This window comes from Loxodonta africana, chromosome 8, assembly GCF_030014295.1.
Source record: "Loxodonta africana isolate mLoxAfr1 chromosome 8, mLoxAfr1.hap2, whole genome shotgun sequence".
NCBI classification, from domain to species: Eukaryota; Metazoa; Chordata; class Mammalia; order Proboscidea; family Elephantidae; genus Loxodonta; species Loxodonta africana.
In genome coordinates this window covers 10,112,723-10,139,483 of record NC_087349.1, presented here as the reverse complement: position 1 = coordinate 10,139,483, position 26,761 = coordinate 10,112,723, and the positions used below count along the sequence as shown (strand labels likewise).

Below are 26,761 nucleotides of genomic sequence, written 5' to 3'. Positions count from 1 at the left end.
GGAATGTTGGCATGACTGATCTATGTAACTCGCACGTGCTCCCAAGTGGGGCCGTGATTACATTTGAACACAGGTTTCAGTGATGTCCTGGGGATTCGTTCTAATCCAGTTATGCGCCTTACAGCCAAACCTCAGTCAGGACATCAGGAGGGGAGCCTGCTTCCCTTTCCTCTCTGGCTTGGTTCTCCCTGTGGCCACTTTACAAATAGACCCATTGCTCAGAAGAACTCAAAGCAACACTTACGCTGGGCTGGCCTTTCCCTGAATGTTTGAGCATTTGCTGAAATGTTTTATTTTAAATGCATTTTACTGGGCCGCAGGTGGGAAAGATAGCTGTCAAAGAATATAGCAAACATTCCATCTTTCTAATGAGATGTTAGAATATTCTAGCAGATTTTTTTTTTTTTTTAAGTTCAGAACTCCTGTGAAGCCAGACTCTAGTAATACTATCTATATTTCTTCTTGTCCCAAAATTGAGACTTGGCTGATCTCTGCATGATGCTAAACAACCAGTTTGACTCATTAATTTTGCTGAACGAACTGAACTTTTGACCCAGTTGGCTGGGTGACGGAAGATCGCAGCCATATGGCCAGGTTTTCCGGAGCCAGTTCTGATTCAGCTGTGTCACCTCTCTGTTCCCATAAGCTGTTGAAATATTCTAGTGCGTCCAATGTTTTGACAGCCACCCTGCACTTCTCAGATGGCCGCTTTCTCCTGGAAAGTGGCACAGAGATGTGTCGGACCACGTTTCCTGATTTTGGGTAAGAAAATATGCTTCCCATATGGTTGCAGGCCATGAAATCAAAGACTTAGAGAGACTGCAGGTGGCTGGTGATAGAGCCGACTTTCCATGGTGAGTCCCGTCATTCCTGGGTTTCATTTTTCCCTACTAGGGTCATGGGATGTGATGAGAGACAAATGAGGTGCATGGGTCAGTACTGACCAAGAAAACACACAGGTTTGCCCAGGGAGGCTGTCCTCCGCCATTGGTAGCCTGTTTGCCTTGTCTATGAAACAACTGTTCCTGATAGATTTAGAGGCAACGGAATTGAACAATTGATTGAAGGAATTTTAGATTGAGGGGGCAGGAGTGGAATTAATTCATGTCTAAGGTATGGGTTGTGTATAAATGGATGGGTGGATGAATGGATAGATGGACGAGTGGGTGGATGGATGGGTCAGTGGGTGGACGGATGGGTGGGTGGATCGGTGGGTGAGTCGGTGGGTGGGTGGATGGATGGATCAGTGAGTGGGTGGACCGACAGACAGATGGACAGGCGGGTGGGTGGGTGGATGGACGGATGAGTGTGTGGGTGGGTGGATGGATGGATGAGTGTGTGGGTGGGTGGATGAACGGATGAGTGTGTGGATGGACTGGTAGGTAGGTGGATGGACAGATGTATGGATGGATGATAGGATGAGGGATAAGAGTTGGGTCATTGTCATCACATAAGAATTCATCCAAGTGGAGGGGGTTCATTACAGAGTACCTTCCCACATGGCCCACTCTTGGTGCTGGTGACACAGAGGGAAACTCTGAGATTCTAGGGCTTCTTGGTCTCTCTCCATGAGAAGGAATTTACTGAGTTCCAATTCACTTGCTCACCTCTAGGCCTCTACCTCTTTGGTCCTTAAAAACAAACAAACAACTGGTTGCCATCGAGTCAGCTCCAACTCATGCCAACCCCACGTGTGTCAGAGTAGAACTGTACTCCACAGGGCTTTCAATGGCTGATTTTTTCAGAAGTAGATTGCCAGACCTTTCTTCTGAGGCACCTCTAGTGAACTTGAACTGCCAGCCTTTCTGGTAGCAGTGGTAACCATTTGCACCAGCAGGGACTCCACCCTACTTTTAGAGAACTCTATAATTCTCTAGTTAAAGTTCCTAGTAAAGCCAAAAGCATAAATGAAGCCATCAATGTCTTGTTTGTGTAACTTTGTTTCCCCCCTCCCCCCCCAGGTACTCCACGTCAGCATTTTCACGGCTGGAGAAGTTGGGCATCAGACATCCCAAGCCTTCCCCTTTTATTGGAAACTTAACGTTTTTCCGCCAGGTAAGCATTGTCTTCCATGCTCTTGGTGGTCTAGAATTTGACCCATCAGAATATATGCTCCACCCAGTGCATGCTTTACCTGTGAAGTGCCATTGCCCCCACCTAGGACATCCACACCACACACACTGAGACATGCCATGTGTGAGGGCGGTCTGTGAGGAATCCCTCTCCTGGGATGAGTTCTTAGGTGATGAGAGTAATCCACCTCCTATCTCTCAGCCTATCCTCCATCCATCCATCCACGCATCCACCATCCACGCATCCACCGCCCAGGCACCCACCGCCCAGGCACCCACCGCCCAGGCACCCACCAGCCACGCATCCACCAGCCCAGGAACCCACCAGCCCAGGCATCCACCACCCAGGCACCCACCAGCCACGCATCCACCGGCCCAGGCACCCACCGCTCAGGCACCCACCAGCCACTCACCCACCACCCAGGCACCCACCAGCCACGCATCCACCGGCCCAGGCACCCACCGCCCAGGCACCCACCAGCCACTCACCCACCCCCCAGGCACCCACCAGCCACGCATCCACCAGTCCACGTACCCACCGCCCAGGCACCCACCGCCCAGGCACCCACTGCCCAGGCATCCACCAGCCAGGCATCCATCCACATACAACCCATTTACTAAGTGTCTAAATGTGCTGGGTCCTGCGCCAGGCCACAGAAGGAACACTGAAGAAGCAGAAATTACTGTTCTCTCAAGGAGCTTATGACCTAATTGGGAAAACAAGGCCCATGCATAAATAATGGCATTCCCTACCACACAGGATACACCCTGGGCTAGACTGGGTGGTAAGATGATGATGATGGCAGCTGTGGTTGTCCTTCAGAGGAGAGAGAGATGTGCAGGGCTGGAACACCCAGGAGTGATTCCTGGAGAAGGGGACCTGCAGGGTGGGTAGACGCAGAGACCGGCACCAACACACCAGGAGAGGAGCGGTCCTGGGGATGAGCGCACCAACACGAGGATGGGGCGCAGGCCCACGAGCAGCCTGACCTACCAGAAAAGACAAAGATTAGGAAACGGTAGGGAACCAGCTCGTTTGAGAGAGAGTGTGGGGCTACATTACTGACAGTTCAGAAAGACACACCTAAACAAAAGAAAAAAACCCATATTTTCGTGGAGTTAAGTCTGACTCATGGTGACCCCTTGTGTTACAGAGTAGAACTGCCCCACGGTGTTTTCTTGGCTGTAATCTCTATGGAAGTAGATTGCCAGGCCTTTCTTCCACAAAACTGCCAAGTGGGTTTGAACGGCCAACCTTCTGGTTAGTAGTCCAGTGCAAACTGTTTGCACCACTCAGGGACCTCCATAAAGACCAAAGGAAGAGTTACTCACGTACGACAGGAAAGCACGTGGAAGTGGAAGACGAATCTGCAGTTTCCTGAGCGTAGATTAGGGTCTAGAATCCCACAGTTCCCGAGTTCTCCACGTGAAGTGATGAGGGCTTGGCGCAGAGTGGCAACGAAAGTGGAGAGAAAAGCATGTTGTAGGGCATAACAACTCTTGTGACTAATTACCAAACCCAACCAGGGCCGTCAAGCTGACTGTGACTCATGGCGACACCATGGATGTCAGAGTAGAACTGTGCTCCACGGGGTTTTCAATGGCTGGTTTTTTAGAAGTAGATTGCCAGGCCTTTCTTCCAAGGCTTCTCTGGGTGGACTTGAACCTCCAACCTTTCAGTTAGCAGTGGAGGGCTTAACTGTTTGTGCCACCCAGGCAGCCTGTGTCTAACTGGGTGTCGAGAATTCAAGGCATAATAAATCAAACAGAACTTTGAGTTTTGTGGAGCTAATGTGGAGAATGGCCTTGAGTTGACAGGCTAAAGGCTGGAAGGGGGAGCTGGTTGAAGGAGAAGACATGTTTAACTTCAACGTATGTTGCCAGAGTGACAGGCCAGTGGAAACGTCCCGTAGGCATTTGTGGACACAGGCCTAGGGCTCTACCATCCATGGTTATTTTTCTCACATCGGGTTTGCTCAGAAGCCGGGTGGTTTAGCCTAACAACTCATGGGGCCGCCGCCACCAGTCCCAACATCAGCAGACAGCCGACCCTGCCTGTGAAGACCACTCCTGAAGGCGGAAGGACTAAACTTGGCCCATCCTGATAATACCCCTTCACAATCTCTTCAGGATTTCCCCCCTCCCTGCCCCGGAAAGGCTGGTCTTGGCACCAGATAGCCGCCATGTTGGCTATATCTGTCCTTTCTCCTCCCCTCTCTCAGCGTCTTTCCTGTCACTTTTTGTCCCTTTCTCTGTCCACTGCCTCTTCCGCCCTTGATTGTTGTTGTTGATTCTCTCCCCGGCATTTTAGAATCTTCCCCTCTCATGTGGCTCTCAGGGGTGGTCAGTTCACAAGGCTCAGCCCACAAACAGCAGCTCCTCAGGCTTCCTGTGAGATCCCTTAAGCAAGTGTGAAGAAATTTAAAAGTGTCAAAGCAGAGCAACACACCAGACAGGAAATTAAAGACAACAAATATCACATTTTTCTGGGAGGGAAGCCATCAGGTGTGTCCGGTGGAGTAATTGATCTGGTGTTAGCATTTTGAGGTAAACAGTGTAACTCTCAACTTGAGGGGAACGTGGTACTCCCATTGCTGGATCATCTCCATGCGTGCTCCTTTCCTGCTGGTCATCCTTGTAGGTCAAACCCTGCCAAGATCTTTCTAGAACACTGTCATTTCAATGACGATTTTTATATTCCTATCAGCTCTCCTTGCTAATATGGCATGCATACACTGGGAGATTGAGTAGATTTCCTGAGAACAGGCTGTATTTCCGTTCAGAATAGCCATCTCTTCCACCCCCAGCTCTCCACCCTCAGCCACCCCTTATTTATCTGCCCAGATATTCCATTTCCATAAACAATGAGTCTAGCATTTTCCAACCCTCCAACCCTGACCCCATTCATACATATCTGCCTGTATTCTGGATCCCACAGCATAATGGCTCCAGCCTTTTCCAATCTTCCACCCGTACAACCCCCCATGTATATCTGCACACACACCCATCCCCACAACCCCATCCTGCAACACCATGAGCCCAGCATTTTCTGACCCTCCCCTCCTGCTGCAGCCACACATTTCTGCAAGTATACTTCACTCCCATAACACAATGAGGCTACCATTTTCCAACCCTCCATCCATACAATTCTCTACCCCCACAACACAACTGCACCCCCACAGCACAATGGGTCCAGCATTTTCCTACCCCCCACTCCCACCCCACCCACGCACATCTGCCTGTGTTCTGTACCCCCACAGCACAATGGGTCCAGCATTTTCCTACACCCACTCCCACTCCACCCACGCATATCTGCCTGTGTTCTGCACCCCCACAGCACAATGGGTCCAGCATTTTCCTACACCCACTCCCACTCCACCCACACATATCTGCCTGTGTTCTGCACCCCCACAACACTTTTCTGACCCTCTGACCTAACCCCACCTCATGTCTACCTCCAGGAACAGCCCTTCCCCACCGAACTACGTGTCTCGTGCTTTGTCCTGGATAAAGCTACTCTAAGCTTCTCATGTTTTGAATATTTTGATTTTAGTTCAAATTTAACTTGGATGATGATAATTGAGAATTTGCAATAATTTGGATAGACCCAGTAGAGGTTTACACATATACTGGCTGCAAAAAGAGGCTTTGCCCTCCCCCACACCCCAAAAAGCAATATAAACCAAACTGCAGAGGGAACGTTAACGTAGTTGAGAAAGCAAACCATTTTCGAATATTTTCACAGGCATTATACACAAATAGTTTAAGTACAGACCATCTTTTGTCCATTAAAACAGAGCGGGCCAAGACTTTCACTTGGCAGTACTTTTTTTTAAAGCTTTAGTTTCTTCTAATACTCCAAACTACTTGAAAGCAATATAACTTCAATTCTTTTTCTTTTTAAATTGTTTATGTAATTGCGTTCACACTGTTCCAGACTTTCTTCTGAATAAATTCGAATAACTGAGATTTTACTTAATCACGGTTCTCACTATGGCACTATCCTTTCTGCAGGGTTTCTGGGAAAGCCAGCTGGAGCTCAGAAGGCGATACGGACCTCTGTGTGGGTAAGGGGAAATGCCGTTCTTCCACCGTATGTTGTGATTTTTGCAAGTCGAATTGCTCTGAAAGTATTACATGAATAGGAAAGCTGCACGTGTTTGTATCTTTTGGGGGCCCCCACAAAGAGGGGCCCCTGCGGTACAGTCAAGGCTCCTAGAGAAGACCCTAAGGTTGCCCAAGGGAGCACAGCGCTAGCCTGGAAGAGTGCCCATCCTCCGCTTCAGGACCTTCCTCAGCTGGGCTAGGTCCCAAGGGCGTGCTGCAACAGGCAGGGGGCCCTTCATGTCTCAGAGCATACACAGAACATACCAGTTGCCTTTGAGCTCATTTTGACTCATGGCAACCCCATGCGTGTCAGAATAGAACTGGGCTTCATAGGCACTTCAATGGTTAATTTTTCAGAAGTAGATCTCCAGGCCTTTCTTCCGAGGTAGACTCGAACCACCAACCTTTCAGTTAGCAGCTGAACATGTTAGCTGTTTGCACCTTCCAGGGACTTCAAACAGAACTTGTTGTTGATATGTGCCAGCAGGTCGATTCTGACTCATAGCAACCCTGTAGGACAAAGTAGAACTGCCCCATAGAGTTTCCTAGGCTGTAATCTTTATGGCAGCAGGTCCCCAGGCCTTTTCTTCCAAGGTACCTCTGGGTGGGTTTGAACTGCCGACCTTTTCATTAGCAGCCAAGCATGTTAACCGTTTGCACCACACAGGGCTTCCAAACAGAACTTCCAAATCCATTGCCTTCGAGACGATTCTGACTCACAGTGACCCTATAGGACAGAGTAGAACTGCCCCCATAGCGTTTCCAAGGAGCACCTGGTGGATTTGAACTGCCAACGATTTGGTTAGCAGGCGTAGCTCTTAACCCCTATGCCACGAGTCTCAGAAACAGAACTTAGACAAGGCAAATTAGCCTGGATAACCTATGTCAGGTCTTTCCCTGTGAATTTATCTAAACCTTATTTGAACCTAGTTGGCTAACCTCTATAGGTAAAGTGTGCTGTCAGCAGGATGAGCTTATAATGCGTCATCCAGCTCAGAACACATCTGAGAGTAAACAAACAAAAAACAAAACCCGTACCAATTGCTGGTGCGTCAGTTCTGACTCACGGTAACCCCACGTGTGTGGAGTAGAACTGCTCCACAGGATTTTCAAGGCTGCGATCTTTTGGAAGCAGATTGCCAGGCCTGTCTTCCAAGGCTCCTCTGGGTGGGTTCGAACCACCGACCTTCTGGTTAGTAGTTGAGTGCTTAACCGTTTTCGCCACCTAGGGACTCCTTTAAAAGTAAAAAGGGGTATTTTTAATAATTGCCCCGGGACAACAGTATAAACGAAGACTATGTTGGTCACCCTTGTTCTCAGCATGTAAAGCAATACAGCCCTTCCCTCTATTTTTCCTTTTTTAAAAAAATTTACTGTATTAAAATGTATATAAAATAAAACTTGCCATTTTAAGCATTTTTAAGTGTAAGTTCATTGACTTTAATCATATCCACAATGTTGTACAATCATCACCAGTATCTGTGTCCAAACTTTTTCATCACCCCACATAGAGACTATATACTCATTAAGCAATAATTCTCATTTCTTCCTCCCCTCAGCCCCTGGTAATGTCTAATCTACTTTCTGTCTCTATGAATTTGTCTATTCTAAATATTTCACATAAGGGGAATCACAGAAATTTTGTTTTTTTGTGTGTCTGGCTTATTTCACTCAGCATGGTGTTTTCAAGGTTCATCCATATGGTAACATGTATCAGGACTTCATCTCTCTTCACGGCTGAGTAATATTCCATTGGATATACAAAGCACATTTTGTTTATCCATTCATCTCTTGATGCACACTTGGGTTGTTTCTATCTTTTGGCTATTGTGAATAGGACTGCCATGAACGTTGGTATACAGGTATCTGTTTGAGTCCCTGCTTTCAGGTGTTTTGGATATATACCTAGGAGTGGTATTGCTGAGTCATATGGTAACTCTGAGTCGCAATTGACTGGACTGCAATGGTTTTTTTGGTTTTTTTTATGGTAACTCTGGAGTCCTGGTGGCACAGAGGTTAAGAGATCGGCTGCTAACCAAAACATCGTCAGTTTAAATCCACGAGTTGCTCCTTGGAAACCCCATTGGGCAGTCCTACTCTGTCCTATAAGGTCACTACGATTTGGAATCTACTCAACAGCAACAGGTTGGGTTGGTGTATGGTAATTCTGTGTTTTACTTTTTGAGGAACCGCCAAACTGTTTCCCACAGCAGCTGTACCATTTTACATTCCACCAGCAATACACAAGAGTTCCAATTTCTCCACAACCTCACCAAGACTTGTCATTTTCCGTTTTATAACAGCCATCCTAGTGGGCGTGAAGTCGTGTCTCACTGTGGACTTGACTTGTACCCTCTTTGGAAACCCTATGGGGGCAGTTCTACTCTGTCCTATAGGGTTGCTATGAGTCAGAATTGGCTCAATGGCAGTGGGTTTGGTTTTGGTTTAATGATTAATGACATTGAGTGTGTTTTCATGTGCTTATTGGATTATTTTCCTGAATTTGCCTTTTAAAAAAAAAAATTTATTGTGAGTCAGGTAAAAGTTTATAAAGCAAATTAGTTTCCCCTTGGATAGTTTTTACATAAAGTGTTCTATGACGTTAGCTGCATTCCCCTCAGTGTGTTATCACTTCTCCCGTTTCCGCCCTGGGTTCTCCATTTTCTTTCGTCTGGATTTTCTACTCCTTTCTTCCTTCTCATCTTTGCTTTTGGGCAAATACTGTCCTTTTGATCTCATGTAATTGAGTGTTCTAAGGAATAAGTTCCTCTCAGGTGTTATCGTTTATTTTATGGACCTGTCTGTGGTTTGGCTGGAAGGTAGTCTCTGGGAATGCCTTCAATTCTAGGTCAGAAGGGTGTCTTAGGGCCATAGTCTTGGGGTTTCCTCCAGTCTCTGTCAGACCAGTAAGTGAATTTGATTTTTTGTTCTACATTTTTCTCCTGCTCTATCTGGGTGAATGTGTCTTTTTCATGCTTCAGAGTGTGTTCGTCATTTTCCAGTGTTCCAGAATCTGGAGGACAAGCCCACGTTGGTACCATTTTTACCCCATTCCAGATCAAACAGACTGGAACCACATGGATTCAACACGGGTCTTTTTGTGCTATAGGCCTAACTGTCTTGTCTGTTAGTTTTCCTCGGCCTCTGGGTGAGTGCTGGTGACTCTTCTCCAGACCTCCAGGTCTGCAAGGACTCTGTGGGGTGAGTAAGGTTCTGTTGTGTTCCTAATGAGGCCTGTGGTCTGTGAGTCCTTCTGTCCCCAGGACATGTGATGCCTTTCTTCCCATGACTTGTGTTCTCTGTAGAAATGCCCTACCCAGGAGAATCACAGTTTGTTTGGCCAAGTTCTTCTACCTACTCATTGGTTTGCTGTTGGCCCCGAAAAGGACGTAAATTAAGATGTTAGACACCTTCTGCCTTGGTTTGCCATCATTGTATAACAAACTACTCCAAAACTCAGTGACTCAGACAATTATTTTTTATCCTGTGTTTAAGGGTTGGCTGGGGTTGACTGGTCTATGACAGACTTGGCTAGGAGGCTCTTCTGGACATCTGCTGAGTCCTGGTGTGTCTGCAGGTCAGCTGGGGAGGTGACTCTTCTAGGCCAAGCTCAGCTAGGGCGGCTCTGTTCCACATGCCTCTCATCCTCCAGGGAACGGCAGGCTACCACGGCAGGTTCTTCTCAGGGTGAAGGCAGAGGTTCAAGAGAGCAAGCCCAACAGCACAAGGCTGTTTTAAGTTTCTGTTGAGTTCTGTCTGCTCATATCCCACTGGCCAAACCGAGTTACATGGCCAAACCCAACGTCAAGGGCAGGAATCAATCTCTGCTCACCCACTGTAAGGCCAAAGCAAGCTAGCTGGCCAAGCCTGATGTTGACAGAGCAGGAAGGTAACCCTCTACTAGAGTGTGGGAGGCAGGCATCCCTTTGGACGATAAGCAACTCTACTTCACTCTCCAAGATCTCGTTTAGCTTGGTCTTTACTTTTTTATTCTTTTTTTTTAAGGCATAGCTTCTTGCTTTAAACACGACTGTTGTTGTTGTTAGGTGCCGTCAAGTTGGTTCCAACTCATAGCTACCTCATGTACAACAGAATGAGAAAAACTGCCTGGCTCTGTGCCATCCTCACAGTCCTTGCTACGTTTGAGCCCATTGTCGCAGCCACTGTGTCCATCCGCCTCATTAAGGGTCTTCCTCTTTTTCTCTGATCCTCTACCTTACCAAGCATGATGTCCTTCTGCAGGGACTGGTCCCTCCTGATAACATGTCCATAGTAAGTGAGACAAAGTCTTACTATCCTCACATCTAAGGAACATTCTGGCCGTACTTCTCGCAAGACAGATTTGTTGGTTCTTCTGGCAGTCCGTGGTATATTCAATATTCTTCACCAACACCGTATTCAGAGGCATCAATTCTTGGGTCTTCCTGATTCAATGTCCATAATAGATACTCAATAAAGGCTCAAGGATTGAACCACTTACCTTTCTTTTACTCTTGTGCCATTCTATTCTATGGCAGTGGGTTTTTTTTTTTTTTTAATTCTATTGCCTTTTGAAAATTCCTATTCCCACTCTCTCTTTTCCATAGTCTCATTCTGAGGTTGAGTTGATGCTGACCTTGGAGGCTGTCCCAAATGTTTCTGAGATGCAGCCCTGACTCAGAGTGACAGTGGCTTCCCCAGAATTAGAAAAAGTCCCCCTGTTTGAATTCTAGGAATTGCATCCCTTGAGTACTTCATGTACACATTTTCAGAGCAGAGCCCTTGGGTATTTTAAAATAATTTTTAAATGTCAGACGAAGAGTCTAAAGGGCACTGTATTAACTGGTGTGTGTGTGAGCACGTGTGGCACATGTGTATATGTGAGAGTGTGTGTATGTGTGGTGTGTGTGTATATGTATGTGGTGTGTGTACATGTGTGTATGTGTGTGGTGTGTGTATGTGTGTGTGCACGTGAGTGAGTATATGTGTGTGGGGGGAAGGAATGGAGAGGAGAGGAGAGAACTGGTTTCCTTGACAACAGGATGTCCAATCAACTTTCCCTCCAACTTTAATTAAGTTAACACAATTCATCCTTTTCACTTCATGAAAACCTCAGTCACAGAGAATAATTTCAATGAGGCTGTAGAGATCAACACTGCAGTATCAACCTTACTCTTTGTTTCCATTTCTGGTGAAAAGGAAGAAAAAAGAAAGGCGATGACATAATTTCTTCAGAAGAAGCTATCAACATTTCCCCTTTAGAAAAAATAACGATGAGTCGTAAAATACTGACTTCTTCTTAAATGTATTCACTGCTAGATTTTGACTCCATATGGTAAAAGAGAAGGACCTCTAAATGTCGTGAGGTAGTCCTGGGTCGCTCTTCAATCTCAATCACCTCGATAGACTCATTTTTAAAACAGGGGTTGAGCTAGTTTATATCTAAGGTCTTTTCTAGCTCTAAATATTATTTTGTGGCTGCTTTAACTTTGGGCTAAACTTTAGCAAAATAAACAGTTTCATTGATGGTGAATGTCAATGAAAACAATTTGGCTTAAATTACATTAATTTTAGACTACTTTTGTAGTTGTGACATATTATCAACCCCAGCTTTAGCCTTGTATTCATCTCCTAGGGCCGCCATAACAAAGCAGACAAGCTGGGCAGCTTAAAACCACAGAAATTCATTGTCTCACGGTTCAGGAGGCCAGAAGTCCAAAATCAGGGTGTGGGCAGGGCCGCGCCCCCTCTGACGGTTCCAGAGGGTGATCCTTCCTTGACTCCTCCTCACTCATGGTGGTTCCTGGCAATTCCTGGCGTTGCTTGGCTTCTGGCAGCTTCACTCCAGTCTCTGCCTTCGTCTTCAAGTGGCCATCTTCCCTCTGTGACTCTGCCTCTGTGTTTCTTCTTCTCTTTTATAGGACCCCCCTCATACTAGATGAGGACACACCCTACTCTGCTATGACCTCACATTAACTGATAACATCTTCAAAGACCCTATTTCCAAACAAGGTGACATTTGCAGGTATCAGAGGTTAGGATTTCAACATATCTTTTGGGGGACACGTTTCAACCCATCACAGTTATCTTAAAACTGAAATAATGCATTCCTTCACCACTGGCAGGTAAAACCCCACAGCTGTCAGTGCCATATGGAGATGCACTGTGCTCTGAGATAGTAGGACAGCACTGTACGTTGGGAGAACTGTGGGCAGAGACGCTCTCTCTGTGTGGACATGAAAGGCAAATGTGGTGGTCATCTACGCTTAGTACCTGGTTGTCGTCATAGCGACTCAGTCAGAGTTTAGGACCCATAACTGGAAATCAGCTCCTTACCCCTTTCCCCTCCACCTCACTGCTGTGGGGAAGATGTTGCTGGAGAAACTTTCTGCCAAGAGGGGTTGACAACATCAATGTTTATGATCACCACCACCTCCACCTCCAACTCCACCATCACCATCGCCACCACCACCACCACCATCACTACCTCAACCACCACCATCATAACCACCACCACCACCATCATAACCACCACCACCACCACCACTACCACCACCTACACCTACACCATCACCACCACCATCACCACCATCACCACCACCACCTACACCTACACCATCACCACCACCACCACCATCACCTCCACCACCATCACCACCATCACTACCTCAATCACCACCATCACAACCACCACCATCACCACCACTACCACTACCCCACCACCACCATCACTACCTCAACCACCACCATCACAACCACCACCATCACCACCACTACCACCACCCCACCACCTACACCTACACCATCACCACCACCACCACCACCTACACCTACACCATCACCACCACCACCACCACCTACACCTACACCATCACCACCACCATCACCGCCATCACCATCACCACCACCAGCACCACCACCACCACCTACACCTACTCCATCACCGCCATCACCATCACCATCACCACCACCAGCACCACCACCACCACCTACACCTACACCATCACCACCACCATCACCGCCATCACCATCACCATCACCACCACCAGCACCACCACCACCTACACCTACACCATCACCACCACCATCACCGCCATCACCACCACCTACACCTACACCATCACCACCACCATCACCACCACTACCAGCACCCCACCGCCTACATCTATACCATCACCACCACCACCTACACCTACACCATCATCACCATCACCACCATAATCACCACCATCATTGAGAACACAATGTCTCATCATGTAGCCTGCTTTGCTAGGCTCTGTGGAAATAAAACTACGCAGTCACCTCTGCCTTCTTTGAACTTGAATGTAAAGCAGGAAATGGACATGCACGCCACTACAGCCTTTATTCACAGTTCTTGATTAGAACACCTTTCAATTACACAGCAGTACCCTTGCCAACATAATACAAAGAAAGCAAGGTTTTATTGCCTGAGATAACCTCCAGTCAATCTGTGATTACTTGTTATCTCCTTCAGCCTGAGAATGAACCCCATGTTGGATTTATATTCCTTCCCAACCCCTAAAAGAGCAGTATCAACATAAGCACTGTGCGTTTGTGATCAGCTATAAACAGGACAGAGATTATGCCCACCTCCAATTTGTAATTGATTTTGTAATCCGGTGGGTTACAAGCCTTTATTATGCTGTTACTATTAATTACTGATAAATACTTACACAGCACCCAAAGTTCAACTCATTAGCAATTCCTAAAGGCCTGCATCCAAAGCCCCCTTTCTCCTTATCTCATCTGTCTTTTTGTTTGCTTGTTTCTAATCATTACCTTTATTCATATGACAGACCTTTGACATCCATGAGAAATGTTTCTCATCTGTCTTTTAAACGCTTGGTCTACAGGTCTCCTTCTAATTAGCCTCATCCCATTTCTTCTTGCCCCACATCACTTTAACCTTGATTTCTGGTATGAATTTGGCTCCCTCTGGTTGCACTTGACTTTCATGATTCCTGGCACTCATCACTGATGCCCTCCATCTTGGTTGGCGGCACCTGCATCACTGTATTCCTTCATTAATCCAGCTTCGTTGCATAATTTCACATATACCCACTAGGAAATTAAGTAGGTGAGACATGTGCATGATATATCATTCCAGAAGTGCAAAGGGGTATACAGAAAAACATAAAACTGACCTCAGGCTGGCTCCCTAGCTGCTCCTCCTCAGAGGCAGCCTCCGTTAGCAATTTCATCGTACTCCAATGGATAATATATGATACACACCGCTCTGTGGGTTGTTTTTTGTTCGTTTGTTTCAAAATGATATTTGGGAAATGGCCCAATTTCAAGCCATATATTCTTTTTAAAGGATATTCTATTTTTTAAGAACTCCATTGTCTGGTGGTTTCATAATTTCTAAATGAGTTCTCAACTGATCCGCACTTAAATCTTGCCAATCTTTTGCTTTTACAAAGAATGTTACAGGAAACATCCTTGTACAAGCCTCATTGATCTCATGTGTACATACGTCCATGGGGTAAATGGAATTACTAGGTCGAAGATTATCTACATTTTTTTATTTGATTAGTATGATTAAACTGCTCTCTGTAGGGATTTTATCAATTTACACAGCCATAAACAAGCATATAAGAGCACTTAGTTCACCTACATGGAAACCCTGGTGGCGTAGTGGTTAAGTGCTACGGCTGCTAACCAAAGGGTTGGCACTTCAAATCCACCAGGCGCTCCTTGGAAACTCTATGAGGCAGTTCTCCCCTGTCCTATAGGGTCACTATGAGTCAGAATCGACTAGACAGCGATGGGTTTGGTTTGGTTTTGTAGTTCACCTACATGCTCGCCACTAAGATTGTGTTGTCAACTTTTTTAATCTTTACCATTTGATGGTATATCACTACAGTTTTAATTTGCATTTCTTTAATTATGAGAAAATTTGAGCATCTTTTCAAATACAAATCCATCTGTGTTTTGATTTCTGTAGAATCCTTTGTCCACTTTTCTATTGGGTTATTGATCTTTTCCTAATTTGTTTGTAGGAGCTCTTTATATGTTAAAGAAAGTAGCTCTTTATATTTGATATATGTTGCAAATATTTTCTCCTTTTTATCCTTAGTCTTTTGACTTTGCTTATTGTGTATTTTTTCCAACAAAAAAACATTTAATCATGTTTCATTAAATTTCATTGATTTTAACAGTGTCTGCATATTATATCTTTCTCAGAAAGGATATTAAAAAGCAAGGATATTAAAAAGAAACCTTCCATTTTCTTCTAGTGTTTAATTTCATTTTTTAACATTTAAATATTTGATACATCAGGAATTTATTTGAGGGTTAGGATGGAGGTAGGGAGCTACCCTTATTTTTTCAAGATGGTGGTGTGCCAATTGGAAGTTCACCCTTCATGTGCCATTTTGTCATGTACTAAACTTCTATATGTATTCATAGCTTCTCTGTTCCATCACACTGTCTACTCACACACTGGTGTCACGCTGGACACTTTCACTTGGATATCACCTGGGTAGCACCTTCTTGGACCTAGAGCAGGAGGGTGTTCTAAGAATATCTTTGCAAGTATCAGGACCTGAAACAATCTCCCAGGGGACCCTGAGTCCCTGTACTGAAAAAAACAACTTATCAAACAAATAAGTCTTCAGTATAAAGGGCCTGGCCCTTAGCCTCAAGGTCCCTGCTCACAGGAGGTGGAGATATCTAATATGCCTTTAACTTGAGGTTCTTAGCACTGTTTGTTGTGTGTTATGCATTGAATTGTGTCCCCTAAAAATGTGTGTCCACTTGGCTAGGCCATGATTCCCAGTATAGTGTGGTCGTCCTCCATTTTGTGATGTGATGTAATTTTCCTATGTGTTGTAAATCCTAATCTCTGCCTGTGGTTAATGAGGCAAGATTAGGTTATGTTAAAGAGGATTAGGGTGGGATGCAACACCCTTACTCAGGTCACAGCCCTGATGCAATGTAAGGGTTTCCCTAGGTGTTCCCTAGGGTGTGGCCTGCATCACCTTTTATCTTACAAGGGATAAAAGGAGAGAGAAGGGAGCAGAGAGAGGGACCTCATGCCACCAAGAAAGAAGCACTGGGAGCAGAGCGTGCCCTTTGGACCCAGGGTCCCTGCGCTCAGAAGCTCTTAGACCATGGGAAGGTTGATGACAAGGAACTTCCCCCAGAGAAGACAGAGAGAAAAAGCCTTTCTCTGGAGCTGGTGCCCTGAATTCAGGCTTCTATCCTCCTAGATTGTGAGAGGATACATTTCTTTTTGTTAAAGCCATCCACTTGTGGTATTTCTGCTATAGGAGTACCAGATGACTAAGACATTGCATAAGCAGCTAGCACACATGAACTAATAGCACCTGTTACTAGGCAGTAAAAAAGTTGAGAATTTTGGGATACATAGGAGAAGCACGTGGCATCTGCAGTGAAAACAACGAAGTCTTTTTAACATGTTTTTAAGCTCAGAGTTCATTGCACCAGCCATTAGAGTTTGTGCTATAGAAATGATTAAGGTGTGAAAACTTTTCTTGTAAGTGCTCTTGACCACCATGTTTATAACTATTTAGATGAGGCTGAAAGATGGTATTGTTGCTGTTAGTTGTTACTGAGTCAGCTCTGACTCATGGCAACCTTATGTATACCAGAGCGAAAGGTTGCCCAGCTCTCAGCCGCCTTCGTGATCGTTGGTATGTCTGAGGCCATTATTGTGACCATTGCGTCAATCTGCGTCATTGAGGGTTTCCCTTGTTTTTGTTGACCCTCTGCTTTACCAAACATGATGTCCTTTTCTAGTGATTGTTGTATTTCTGATGATGTATCCAAAGTAACTGAGTCAAAGTCTCGCCATGCTCGTTTCTAAGGACATTCTGGTTGTATTTCTTCTGAGACCGATTCGTTCATTCTTGAGTTCCTGACTAAGACAGACTAGGAAGAAAGGCCTGGTGAGCTACTTCTGAAAATCAGTCGATGAAAACTGTATGGATTACAACAGAATAACGGCATAGAGGTGATTTATTGCAATGAAGTCAGATGGCTAGGTCATCAACTTGTGGGAGATTTACTGACCTACCTCCTTAGATCAAGAACTTTGGAGTCGAAGGGCCCTGAAAGATCCCTAATGGTTCACATGATCATCTTCGTCACAGGAGAAGTCTGAATACGCTGGACTTGAAAATGTGGCAGAGGGTGGGGTGGTGCGTAAATTACTGCAGGTTTGTTCAAGGAAATACAGGGATTCGGACTCAAACTGGGCATCTGGAGATGGTACTTGTCTTTAAACTGGACTGAGCTCTATAGAATCAGAGATGCTGAAAAATGGTAGAGTTCTCTGGACTAATCAAGTTCTGCTGTAGGCGAGACTCGCAGTATCGATGCACAGGAGTCAAGCTTTAAGCATCGACTGCGGGTGTGGGAGGCAAGCCTCAGATTGAAGCTCATTTATTAAGGGTTTAGAATTGCTAACCAAAATGTTGGCGGTTTGAATCCACCCAGAGGCACCGCAGAAGAAAGACCTGCTGGTCTGCTTCCCAAAAAATCAGCCACTGAAAACACTATGGAGCACAGCTCTGCTCTGACACACAAGGGGCCGCCAGGAATTGGAAGCTACTCAACGGCAACTGGTTTTTAACAAGTATTTGACTTAAAAATACAGCACATTTTTAAGAGGAATTATTGGAACTGAAAACATGCTATGACCCTTGAGAGGACCCGATGTCCACGACGCTATGGAATTAAGTGGAGAAATCCCAAATTATCTGTACATTTCTGGCCTCGAGGCCAAACTCTGGTCAATATTTGGGTCCCCAAGCTTGGTGGAAGTTGATTCTTTCATGAAAGTGTTGAAAGCAAAGCAGAAATCACCAGTTTCCAGTGATGAGACCTGGACAAAGCTAACGCGAGACCTGATGGTCTGTATGCCACACTGACCGAGAACCCCATCAGTTCAGTATGCGTGTGCTCCCATGAGTGTGCTCCCATGAGTGTGCTCCCTGGTCAGCAGAGATCGATGACACGTACTCAGCCTGCAAGAGCACATTTTTCAATGAGTGGAGTTTATGACACTATCATTGTATTTGAGGGGCCCATCATTTCATAAAAGTGCATACCCTGACATGCTGTTGTTGTTAGGTGCTGTTGAATCAGTTCTGACCCATAGCGACCCCATGTACAACAGGAGGAAACACTGCCCAGTCCTGCGCCATCCTCACAACCATTATGCTTGAGCCCATTGTTGTAGCCACTGTGTCACTCCATCTTGTTGAGGGTCTTCCCCTTTTTCACTGACTCTCTACTTTACCAAGCTTGATGTCCTTCTCCAGGGACTGATCTCTCCTGATAACATGTCCAAAGCATGGGAGACATAGTTTCGCCATCCTTGCTTCTAAGGAACATTCTGCTTGTACTTCTTCTAAGACAGATTTATTCATTCTTTTGGCAGTCCGTGGTATATTCCATATTCTTCACCAACACCGTAATTCAAAGGAGTCATAGTGGGCTGATTTTGTAGAAGGTCTTTGAAAATAGGAAGTTGTCAGCAGGAGCATACACGACAACCATCACCAATCCAAGTCTGTAGCCCAAAAGGTAGAAGAACGAACAGGTATCCTCAGATAAACAAGCAACTTAGACCAGAAAGCACAGATGGAGTATTTCAGAGTTCCACTTTTCTTTAATGAACTTTTAATAGATAGGATCTTTACTTTATCTGCCGCTAGCTTGATACTGTATCTTGTTCTACCAGATGGTGAATTGTTACAAAGTTTCCATTCTTCCTTGCAGTTCAATGGCCCCCTTCCTCCCTAGGCTTGATCAAAGGCTCTTCTGAAGCTCACTCACTTCCTCCTGGGACTTTCTGCACTTCTCTCATTCCCCCGTCATTCCATACCACTTCATCCCCCCGTCCTCTTTCTGTAACAACATATAGCTGATGATTGCCACATGTCTTAATAACTGGGGCTGCCCAAGACATTTTGTGACCCAAACTCACAAACATCAAGAACCTATATCCATCCCTCTGGGTAGCAACAACATCAAACAGAACATGTCAGTTTGCAATAGAAAAGTGTAGGTCAGATCCAAGCCCCAACGCTGTTTCCGTCTACCACTTGAGAGCTTCACGGATTTAGGCAAATCGTCTCCCTTCTCTGAGCCTCAGGTTTAAAATAAGGGACTTGGACTAGATCAGTGACTTTGACACTTTGTTTGATAACGAGTCTTAGTAAATGATGTATTTTACATTGTGACCCAGTACACTCACATGCACAATTGAAGGGAAGGTTTTACAAAATACAACTTCCTTGATTTATTACGTAAGATCCACTTTGATCTAGTCTAGTCTAGCCTATCCTATCCTATCCTATTTCATCAAAAACCAAAACAAATACAAGCCGGTCATGACCCGCTAAATTGATTTCATAACCACCAGTGAGTCAAGGTCAGCAATTTGAAAACCAAAGGATCAAATGCTGTCTGAAGTCCTTTCTAGTTCAAGAATACAAACTGAGGACTCATCCCCAATCACTCGACATAAGAAAATTATTACAAGCCCCCCTTTTTTCCCATGTGGTTTAGGACGGATTCTGAGAAAATGATGACCAAGTTCTTGAAAGCCCGTTGTTGGGTGCTGGACTATGGTCCCACCTGAACACCCCGCTCCCCCTGAGATGGTGCCTGTGCCCTGCCTGCAGGCTCTGCGCCCATGTCTCCTGCTCTGTAGCACCGTCTTTAAAACCACTCTCCAGAGGGTCCAAGTACTACTAAAATGATTTCCCACCCTCAGCCCAGAATCTTTCAAGTTAAAAAGCTTACAAAAATGGATTAATGGACAATTTAAGAAATTTCTCTGCAAGATTTTTACATTGGATATAATCATCCAGACAACTGGTATGGGCATCGTGTCTCAGCTACGTATGGCCAGCAGGACAGGGTGGCAGGAAGGAGTGGGCTGGCAGCTGGAAGCAGCTTCATTCACCAGGTGGGGAAGGTGTGGAAAACTGACCAGGTAGACCAGGCGCCAGCTGATGGGCAAAGCCCAGTGTTGAGAGGGTAAGAACATTCTAGCAAACACGGCCCAGTGAAAAGTCCAGAAGAAAGCTGCCCACAGTGTGGGTATGGGGCTGGATGATCACTAGGCATCCAGCAAAGCAGGACTTGAGAAGGCCTGTCAACAGGCATCATGGTCCCGACTAGAGGGTGGTTCAGGACCCTGAGAAGGAGTCTGGCAGGAGTCCAGAAGGCTGGGGCGGGAGAGGTTTGAGTGGGAGGGGCCTAGGGACTAACCGGGTGTGGACTCTCTGTTCTAAGACTCAGAGCATGAAGGGGTGCAGGACTCAGAAGCCAGACCCTCTCCCCCTTACCAGTGGGGCAAACGTCCCCCCTGGTGGGAACAGATCGGCTGAGGATTCTGAGTCTCCAAATGCGGGGCTGGGTGTTAGTCCCACTTCTGGGGCAGGGCTGGGATGCAGGTGGGGGAGGGCATGGAGCACCCCCCTAGGAAGATTGGAGGGCTGGCTACAGAGCCTGGGGGATCAGCCACCTATTTTCAAGTTTGCATTCCTTGATATTTGCATCCAAAATCCACTACCAAGAGTAGTATCAGGTTCAGGGTGGGAAGGGAGCTCATTCTCCATCAGTGACAACCAGATATGGCCTTGGTAAATTTCCTTTTCCCCAAATGACAGCCCTGCACAGATGTGTTCCCAAACAGTTGAATGTCTCGAGTCAAGATTGCATAACCGCTCAATTTCTAGCTAATATTCTCAAATCATAAATTCCATATTTAATTGAATTGTACCTGCAATAAATCCAAGTTGTTCAACCCAAAATGCAAATCAGAGTTATGCAACAGAGTCATGAATCACTGAGGCTTTTGCCCAGGCATTCTCCCACCTGGAAGCTGGCCCAGATGACACATGGCCTCACGCATCTATATTTCCTGTCAAGAACTCCTTTCCACAGAGGATCTGAAAAATCACACACATTTACTCAATTCGTCTGGCTCTTAACTCTAATTAATTAAGGATGCAAACATCATTTCTATTCTACTCAAAAGGAAGAATGACAAGCCATCTTTGACCATGATGATTTTTTAAAAAATCAATAACTACTACATTCAAAGGAGAAACTAATTCCCAATTCTCATATAGCTTGAAGTTTCCCTGTGATCTCTACCTCGTGAGCAGAGAAGCTTCTTCCAAACAAGTTCTCACAACACCAGAAGGATTTAAAAAACAATTTTAAATCTTGTGACTCACATAGGGCAAAAGGCAAAGATATCTAATCATCTAAAACCAAATTAACTCCAGATACACCAGTGGGAAGGAGCCCTGGTGGTGCACGGTTAAGCTCTTGGCTGCTAACCGAAAGGTTGGTGGTTCAAACCTACCCAGCAGCTCTGTGGGTAAAAGACCTGGTGATCCGCTTCCATAAAGATTATAGCCAAGAAAACCCTGGGGCAGTTCTACTCTGTCACATGGGGTCACTATGAGTCGAAATTGACTCTACAGCACCCAAAAACACGCTAGTATAAACTTTCAAACAAACAGTCATATACATACCTAGACACCCATACCCAACAACAACAAAAAACCAAACTCATTGTCAGTGAGTCGATTCCAAATCATAGCAACCGTGCAGGATAGAGTAGATCGGCCCCATAGGGTTCCTAAGGAGCAGCTGGTGGATTCAAACTGCTGACCTTTTGGTTATCAGTTGCAGCTACCAGGGCTCCTAAACACACATATGCATTTAAAATTCTACCAAATTCTGAATAATCAAAGTCCATCTTTAAAATGGAACATATTCTTTTTTCTTCCCCAGGACCTTTAAACCTCTTAGCGTTTTGGCTGATGTTTTGAAACTTTACTCCGAACATCAAGTCTTCCTGACCGGTCTTATGTAACATTTCTAGAGCTATGTGCACAGTCATTCCCCAGCAAGGTACTGCAGCTTTCACGGTGTCTCCGTGCCCCAGGCAGATAATAGGAACTGATTACAAAAATACATGTCTCAATTATTCTTCCCATCCCAGGACCATGCTCCTAACAACTTCTCTCCCATCCCGCCCCACACTGCTTTCCTTTCATTACATGACGTTTTTTCCCACTCTGGGTAAGGCCCTACATTTACTGGCTAATTCAGAAAGGCCTGATTCTCCGACATGTTCCCTGGGCCCTCCACGTTAGCCACTGAAAGGCCCTGTGGTTGTTGTTAGATGCTGTCCAGTTGGTTCTGACTCATAGTGACCCTATGTACAACAGAGCGAAACGCTGCCCAATCCTGTGCCATCTTCACAGTCGTAGTTATGCTTGAGCCCACTATTGCAGCCACTGTGTCAATCCATCTTGTTGAGGGTCTTCATCTTTTTCACTGACCCTCTACTTTACCAAGCATGGTGTCTTTCTCCAGGGACTGGTCCCTCCTGATAACATGTTCAAAGTACATAAGACAAAGTCTCTCCTTGTTTCTAATGAGCATTCTGGCTGTACTTCTTGAAAGACAGATTTGTTTGTTCTTTTGGCAGTCCATGGTATACTCAATATTCTTTGCCAACACCATAATTCAAAGGTATCAATTCTTCTTCAGTCTTCCTTATTCATTGTCCAGCTTTCACATGCATATGAGGTGATTGAAAAGCACCATGGCTTGGGTCAGGTACACCTCAGTCTTCAAGGTGACATCTTTGCTTGTCAACCTTTGAAGAGGTCCTTTGCAGCCGATTTACCTAATGCAGTGCGTCTTTTGATTTTCGACTGCTGCTTCCGTGGGTGTTGATTGTGGATCCAAGTAAAATGAAATCTTTGACAACTTCAATCTTTTCTCTGTTTATCATGATGTTGCTTATTGGTCCAGTTGTAAAGATTTTTGTTGTCTTTATGTTGAGGTGTAATCCATACTGAAAGCTGTGGTCTTTGATTTTCATCAGTAAGTGCTTCAGGTCCTCTTCACTTTCAGCAAGCAAGGTTGTGTCATCTGCGTATCACAGGTTGTTAATGAGTCTTCATCCAATCCAAATCCCCTGTTCTTCATATAGTCCAGCTTCACCTATTATTTGCTCAGCATACAGATTGAATAAGTATGGTGAAAGGATACAATCCTGATGCTATTTTTACCTTAAAGAGGAACCGACCACCCATTGCTCTGAACTTATGACTAGGAGGGTGGGGTTGGCCTGTCACAGCAAGGTAGGCGGATGTGGTGATTGTGTTCGTTTCTGTTATACCCACAAGCACCTCTTGATACTACTCAGCCTACAGGGAAGGTAAGAATCCAGGTATTGAATGGAGACCACAGCCCTTCAGAACAGAACTCCCAGGGGGAGGAAACCTGAGGCTTCCTTGAACTACCCCCCACCTTCTCCATGGCCCAATGCAGTGCCTGGAGAGTATTAGCCACCAAAGAGGAGGTTGTTGAATGGACTCTCCACTGGCCTTTGAAGGCTGGCTATAACTCTGGGGGCTCACTTCTCTGTCTCACTGCCAGCCCAGAGTTTGCGCCTTATGATTGCCAGGGCCACCTGATTCTTCCAAAAGACACCATCCTCCAAGATGCTCAGATGCTGCCCCAAAGTCTCTGCTTTCTCTACCAGAGTTTGAGTTCCCCAGACTAGCCCTTGAGCAAGGAGCCTCCATTTTGGGTCCTCCTTAACCTTGGAGCAGGAGCCCTGGTGTTGCAGTGGTTAAGAGCTCGGCTGCTAACCAAAAGGTCAGCAGTTGAAATCCACCAGCCGCTCCTTGGAAACTCTATGGGGCAGTTCTACTCTGTCCTATAGGGTTGCTGTGAGTTGGAATCAACTCAACGGCAATGGCTTTAGTTTTGGTTAACCTTGAAGTCCAGTATGATGATTCATCTTCAGCTCTGAGTGGATACTTGGCCTCCTAGTCCTCCCTCCTTTAAATCTACATTTGTTAATGAGCCCATGGAGCTACTGCTAACACCGCAGAATAAAGATTCCAACTGAGCGGGTGGTATGGGTCTTCACGCTCTACAGTGTGATCCATGGTGGTGGGATTATGGGACTCTTTTTCCAGGTCAGATTGAGGACGGCATGAAGATGTGCTGGAAGGTTTTAGAGCAATGCTTTATGGTCTCTTTTGCCTGTGATTGAGTGACATTACTCCTGGTCTTCAAGCCTTAAGAGCGAACCCCGGATGAAATTAGCACTTCCTCCTTGTGCTCAGAACCAGACTGATCAATGGGAACCACACATTTCTGATTGGAATGTGTTGTTGTTAGGTGCTGTTGAGTTGGTTTTGACTCATAGTGACCCTACTTACACCAGAACGAAACACTGCCTGATTCTGAGCCATCCTCACAATCATTGTTATGCTTGAGCCCATTGTTGCAGCCACTGTGTCAATCCATCTACTTGAGTGTCTTCCTCTTTTTGGATTGTACAACCATAGAAATCATGCCTCCAACTCCCTATTGGCTACCAGCCAGCAGGCACTTTCTTTACGAAATTAGCCCCATTATCAACAAATGCTTACAACTGCCCCATCAATACCATTCATGTTCATGAATTCCTAGTGGTCGCCATCCGGAGCCCCCTTTTCCTTTATCTCACCCTTCCTGCCAAACCATTTACAATTTATGTGCTCACGTTTCAATTCTGCTTTCAGTCCCCACCCAAGTTTCCTCTTTCCCATCATGTCACTGTGGCCTTTGTGGCTTGCATAAACTTAATCTTGTCTGTCTAGGACACTTGTTTACTTCTACTTTCTTGTTGGCTGGCCCCTGGCCCCACACTTCTCCTTCTCCTCTTCCTGGCACCAGCACTTCAATCTCTGGGTTTCCGACCTCAAGTGATTTGTCAAGATTATGTCTAAGGGACACAGGTCTCTTCACTAGAGTACTTCTCAGAAACTTTCATATAAAGAATGTGTGCTCGGAGCAACTCCAAGTGAGAACTTCCATATGCAATGTTTATTTGACCACAGAGCTTTTTTTGGTGTCGTTTTCTAGACTATCTTTTGGAACTAGAATATGGAGAACAGGGTTTGAGAGAAAACACTGATCCTAAAGAATTCCACATTAAAAAAAAACCATCGATAAGAATAGTTTACTTCACCATCGCGGATTATGAACTTTACAACTAATTACCTCCATTTCGAAGTGATTTGTTTGTGTGTATGTTTATTCTGTGGGGCTGTGGAGAGGCTGGGGATGTGTGCTCTGAGGGTTTTCCTTCTTTATTCATTCCGTTGTATCCTCATACCCAAGGAGCCCTGGTACCACAACTGTTAAGCGCCTGGCTGCTAACCAAAAGGTCAGTGGTTCGAATTCACCAGCCACTCCATGGAAGAAAGATATGGCAGTCTGCTTCCGTAAAGATTACAGCCTTGGAAACTCTATGGGACAGTTCTACTCTATTCTCTAGGGTCACTATGAGTCAGAATCGACTCAACAGCAATGAGTTTGGTTTTTGGTTATCCTCATACCCTTTCCCCAATCCCCTTCCCGCCCCCAATAGACACCCATTCCATTGTGTTTAATCTGTGTCTTTTTTTGGTACCCGTTCTTAAAAACTGTCTATTATCATTTTGTGTGTATTGTCTTTAGCTTCTGCCAATGGCAGTGTCATAGATCTCATTGTACGCCTTAGTTTTTTCACTTAGCACTGTGCGTTCAAGATCCACCACATTGCTCTGTTCCCATCTAATCTTCTAACCACTGAACAGTGCTTCATCCCAGTACTGTACCCAGCCACCCTCCCCAGGAGGAATATCCGATGGCCCCAGCAAACAAGGCATCAGTGAAAATCCTCTTAAGGACCCTTTGTGGGCCTGTGTGAGAACATCTATGGGATAGATACCTTGCTTTTATGATTGGAAGACACATAATGATCTTTGTTTCCTGGGGCCACTTATGTTTTAATAATCCATAACACTTCTCCAGCATCCTACATGGATCACATTTTTCCAGTACAGGATCTCAGGTGATCATCCCAGCAATCCTGTGAGTTTGGCTGGGCAGACCCCATTATTCCCAATTATAGAGAGACAAAAGTGACCTTAAGCGGAGAAGACCACATGGCTCGTAAGAGGTACACGCAGGGCTTGTGTTTCTCCTGCTGGTTAATATTAACCTTCTGATTAATCCAAAGGTTTTTCCCATCCCACTGTCTCTTCTTGTCCCTTGGACACTCCAAACACTCTTGCCTTAGGACATTTGTCCTTGCTGTGCCCCTGCCTGGAATGCCCTTCCCTTGGGTGTTCACACACTTGACTCCTCCTCACTCACAGCTCTGCTCAGAGGTCACGGGCAGAGCTGGGCCTTCTGTATGCCCAATCCACACTAGCGCCCTCCCTCTCTCTCTGCCCATCACCTGCTCGATTTGTTCACAACACCTGTCACTCTTTGACATATGATATGTATTATGGATTGAACTCTGTTCCCCAAAAAGATATATTGAAGTCCTAACTCCTGTACCTGTGAACGTGACCTTGTTTGAAGAAATAGGGTCTTTCTTTAACGTTGTCATCAGTTAAGTTAACGAGGTCGTACTGAAACAGGGTAGCCCCTAATTCTTTATGATTAATGTCATACAAAGGAGCCCTGTGGCACAACAGTTAAACCCTCAGCTACTAACTGAAAGGTCAGCAGTTTGAACT

General features: G+C 45.5%; 1 protein-coding gene across 9 annotated transcripts in view; it reads left to right on the top strand.

Moving 5' to 3' along the window:
- TBXAS1 (thromboxane A synthase 1) overlaps positions 1–26,761 on the top strand; it is a 175,265-nt gene that overhangs the window by 35,589 nt on the left and 112,915 nt on the right. For all 9 annotated transcript variants that reach the window (XR_010322596.1, XR_010322597.1, XM_064289658.1 and 6 more), the window contains exons 2-3: positions 1,962–2,055; positions 6,087–6,139. Coding sequence is in view for 7 of the 9 variants with exons in the window: in XM_064289658.1 (XP_064145728.1) it covers positions 1,962–2,055; positions 6,087–6,139 (147 nt within the window). In the remaining 2 variants the exon portion in view is untranslated. The remainder of the gene's footprint in view (positions 1–1,961; positions 2,056–6,086; positions 6,140–26,761) is intronic.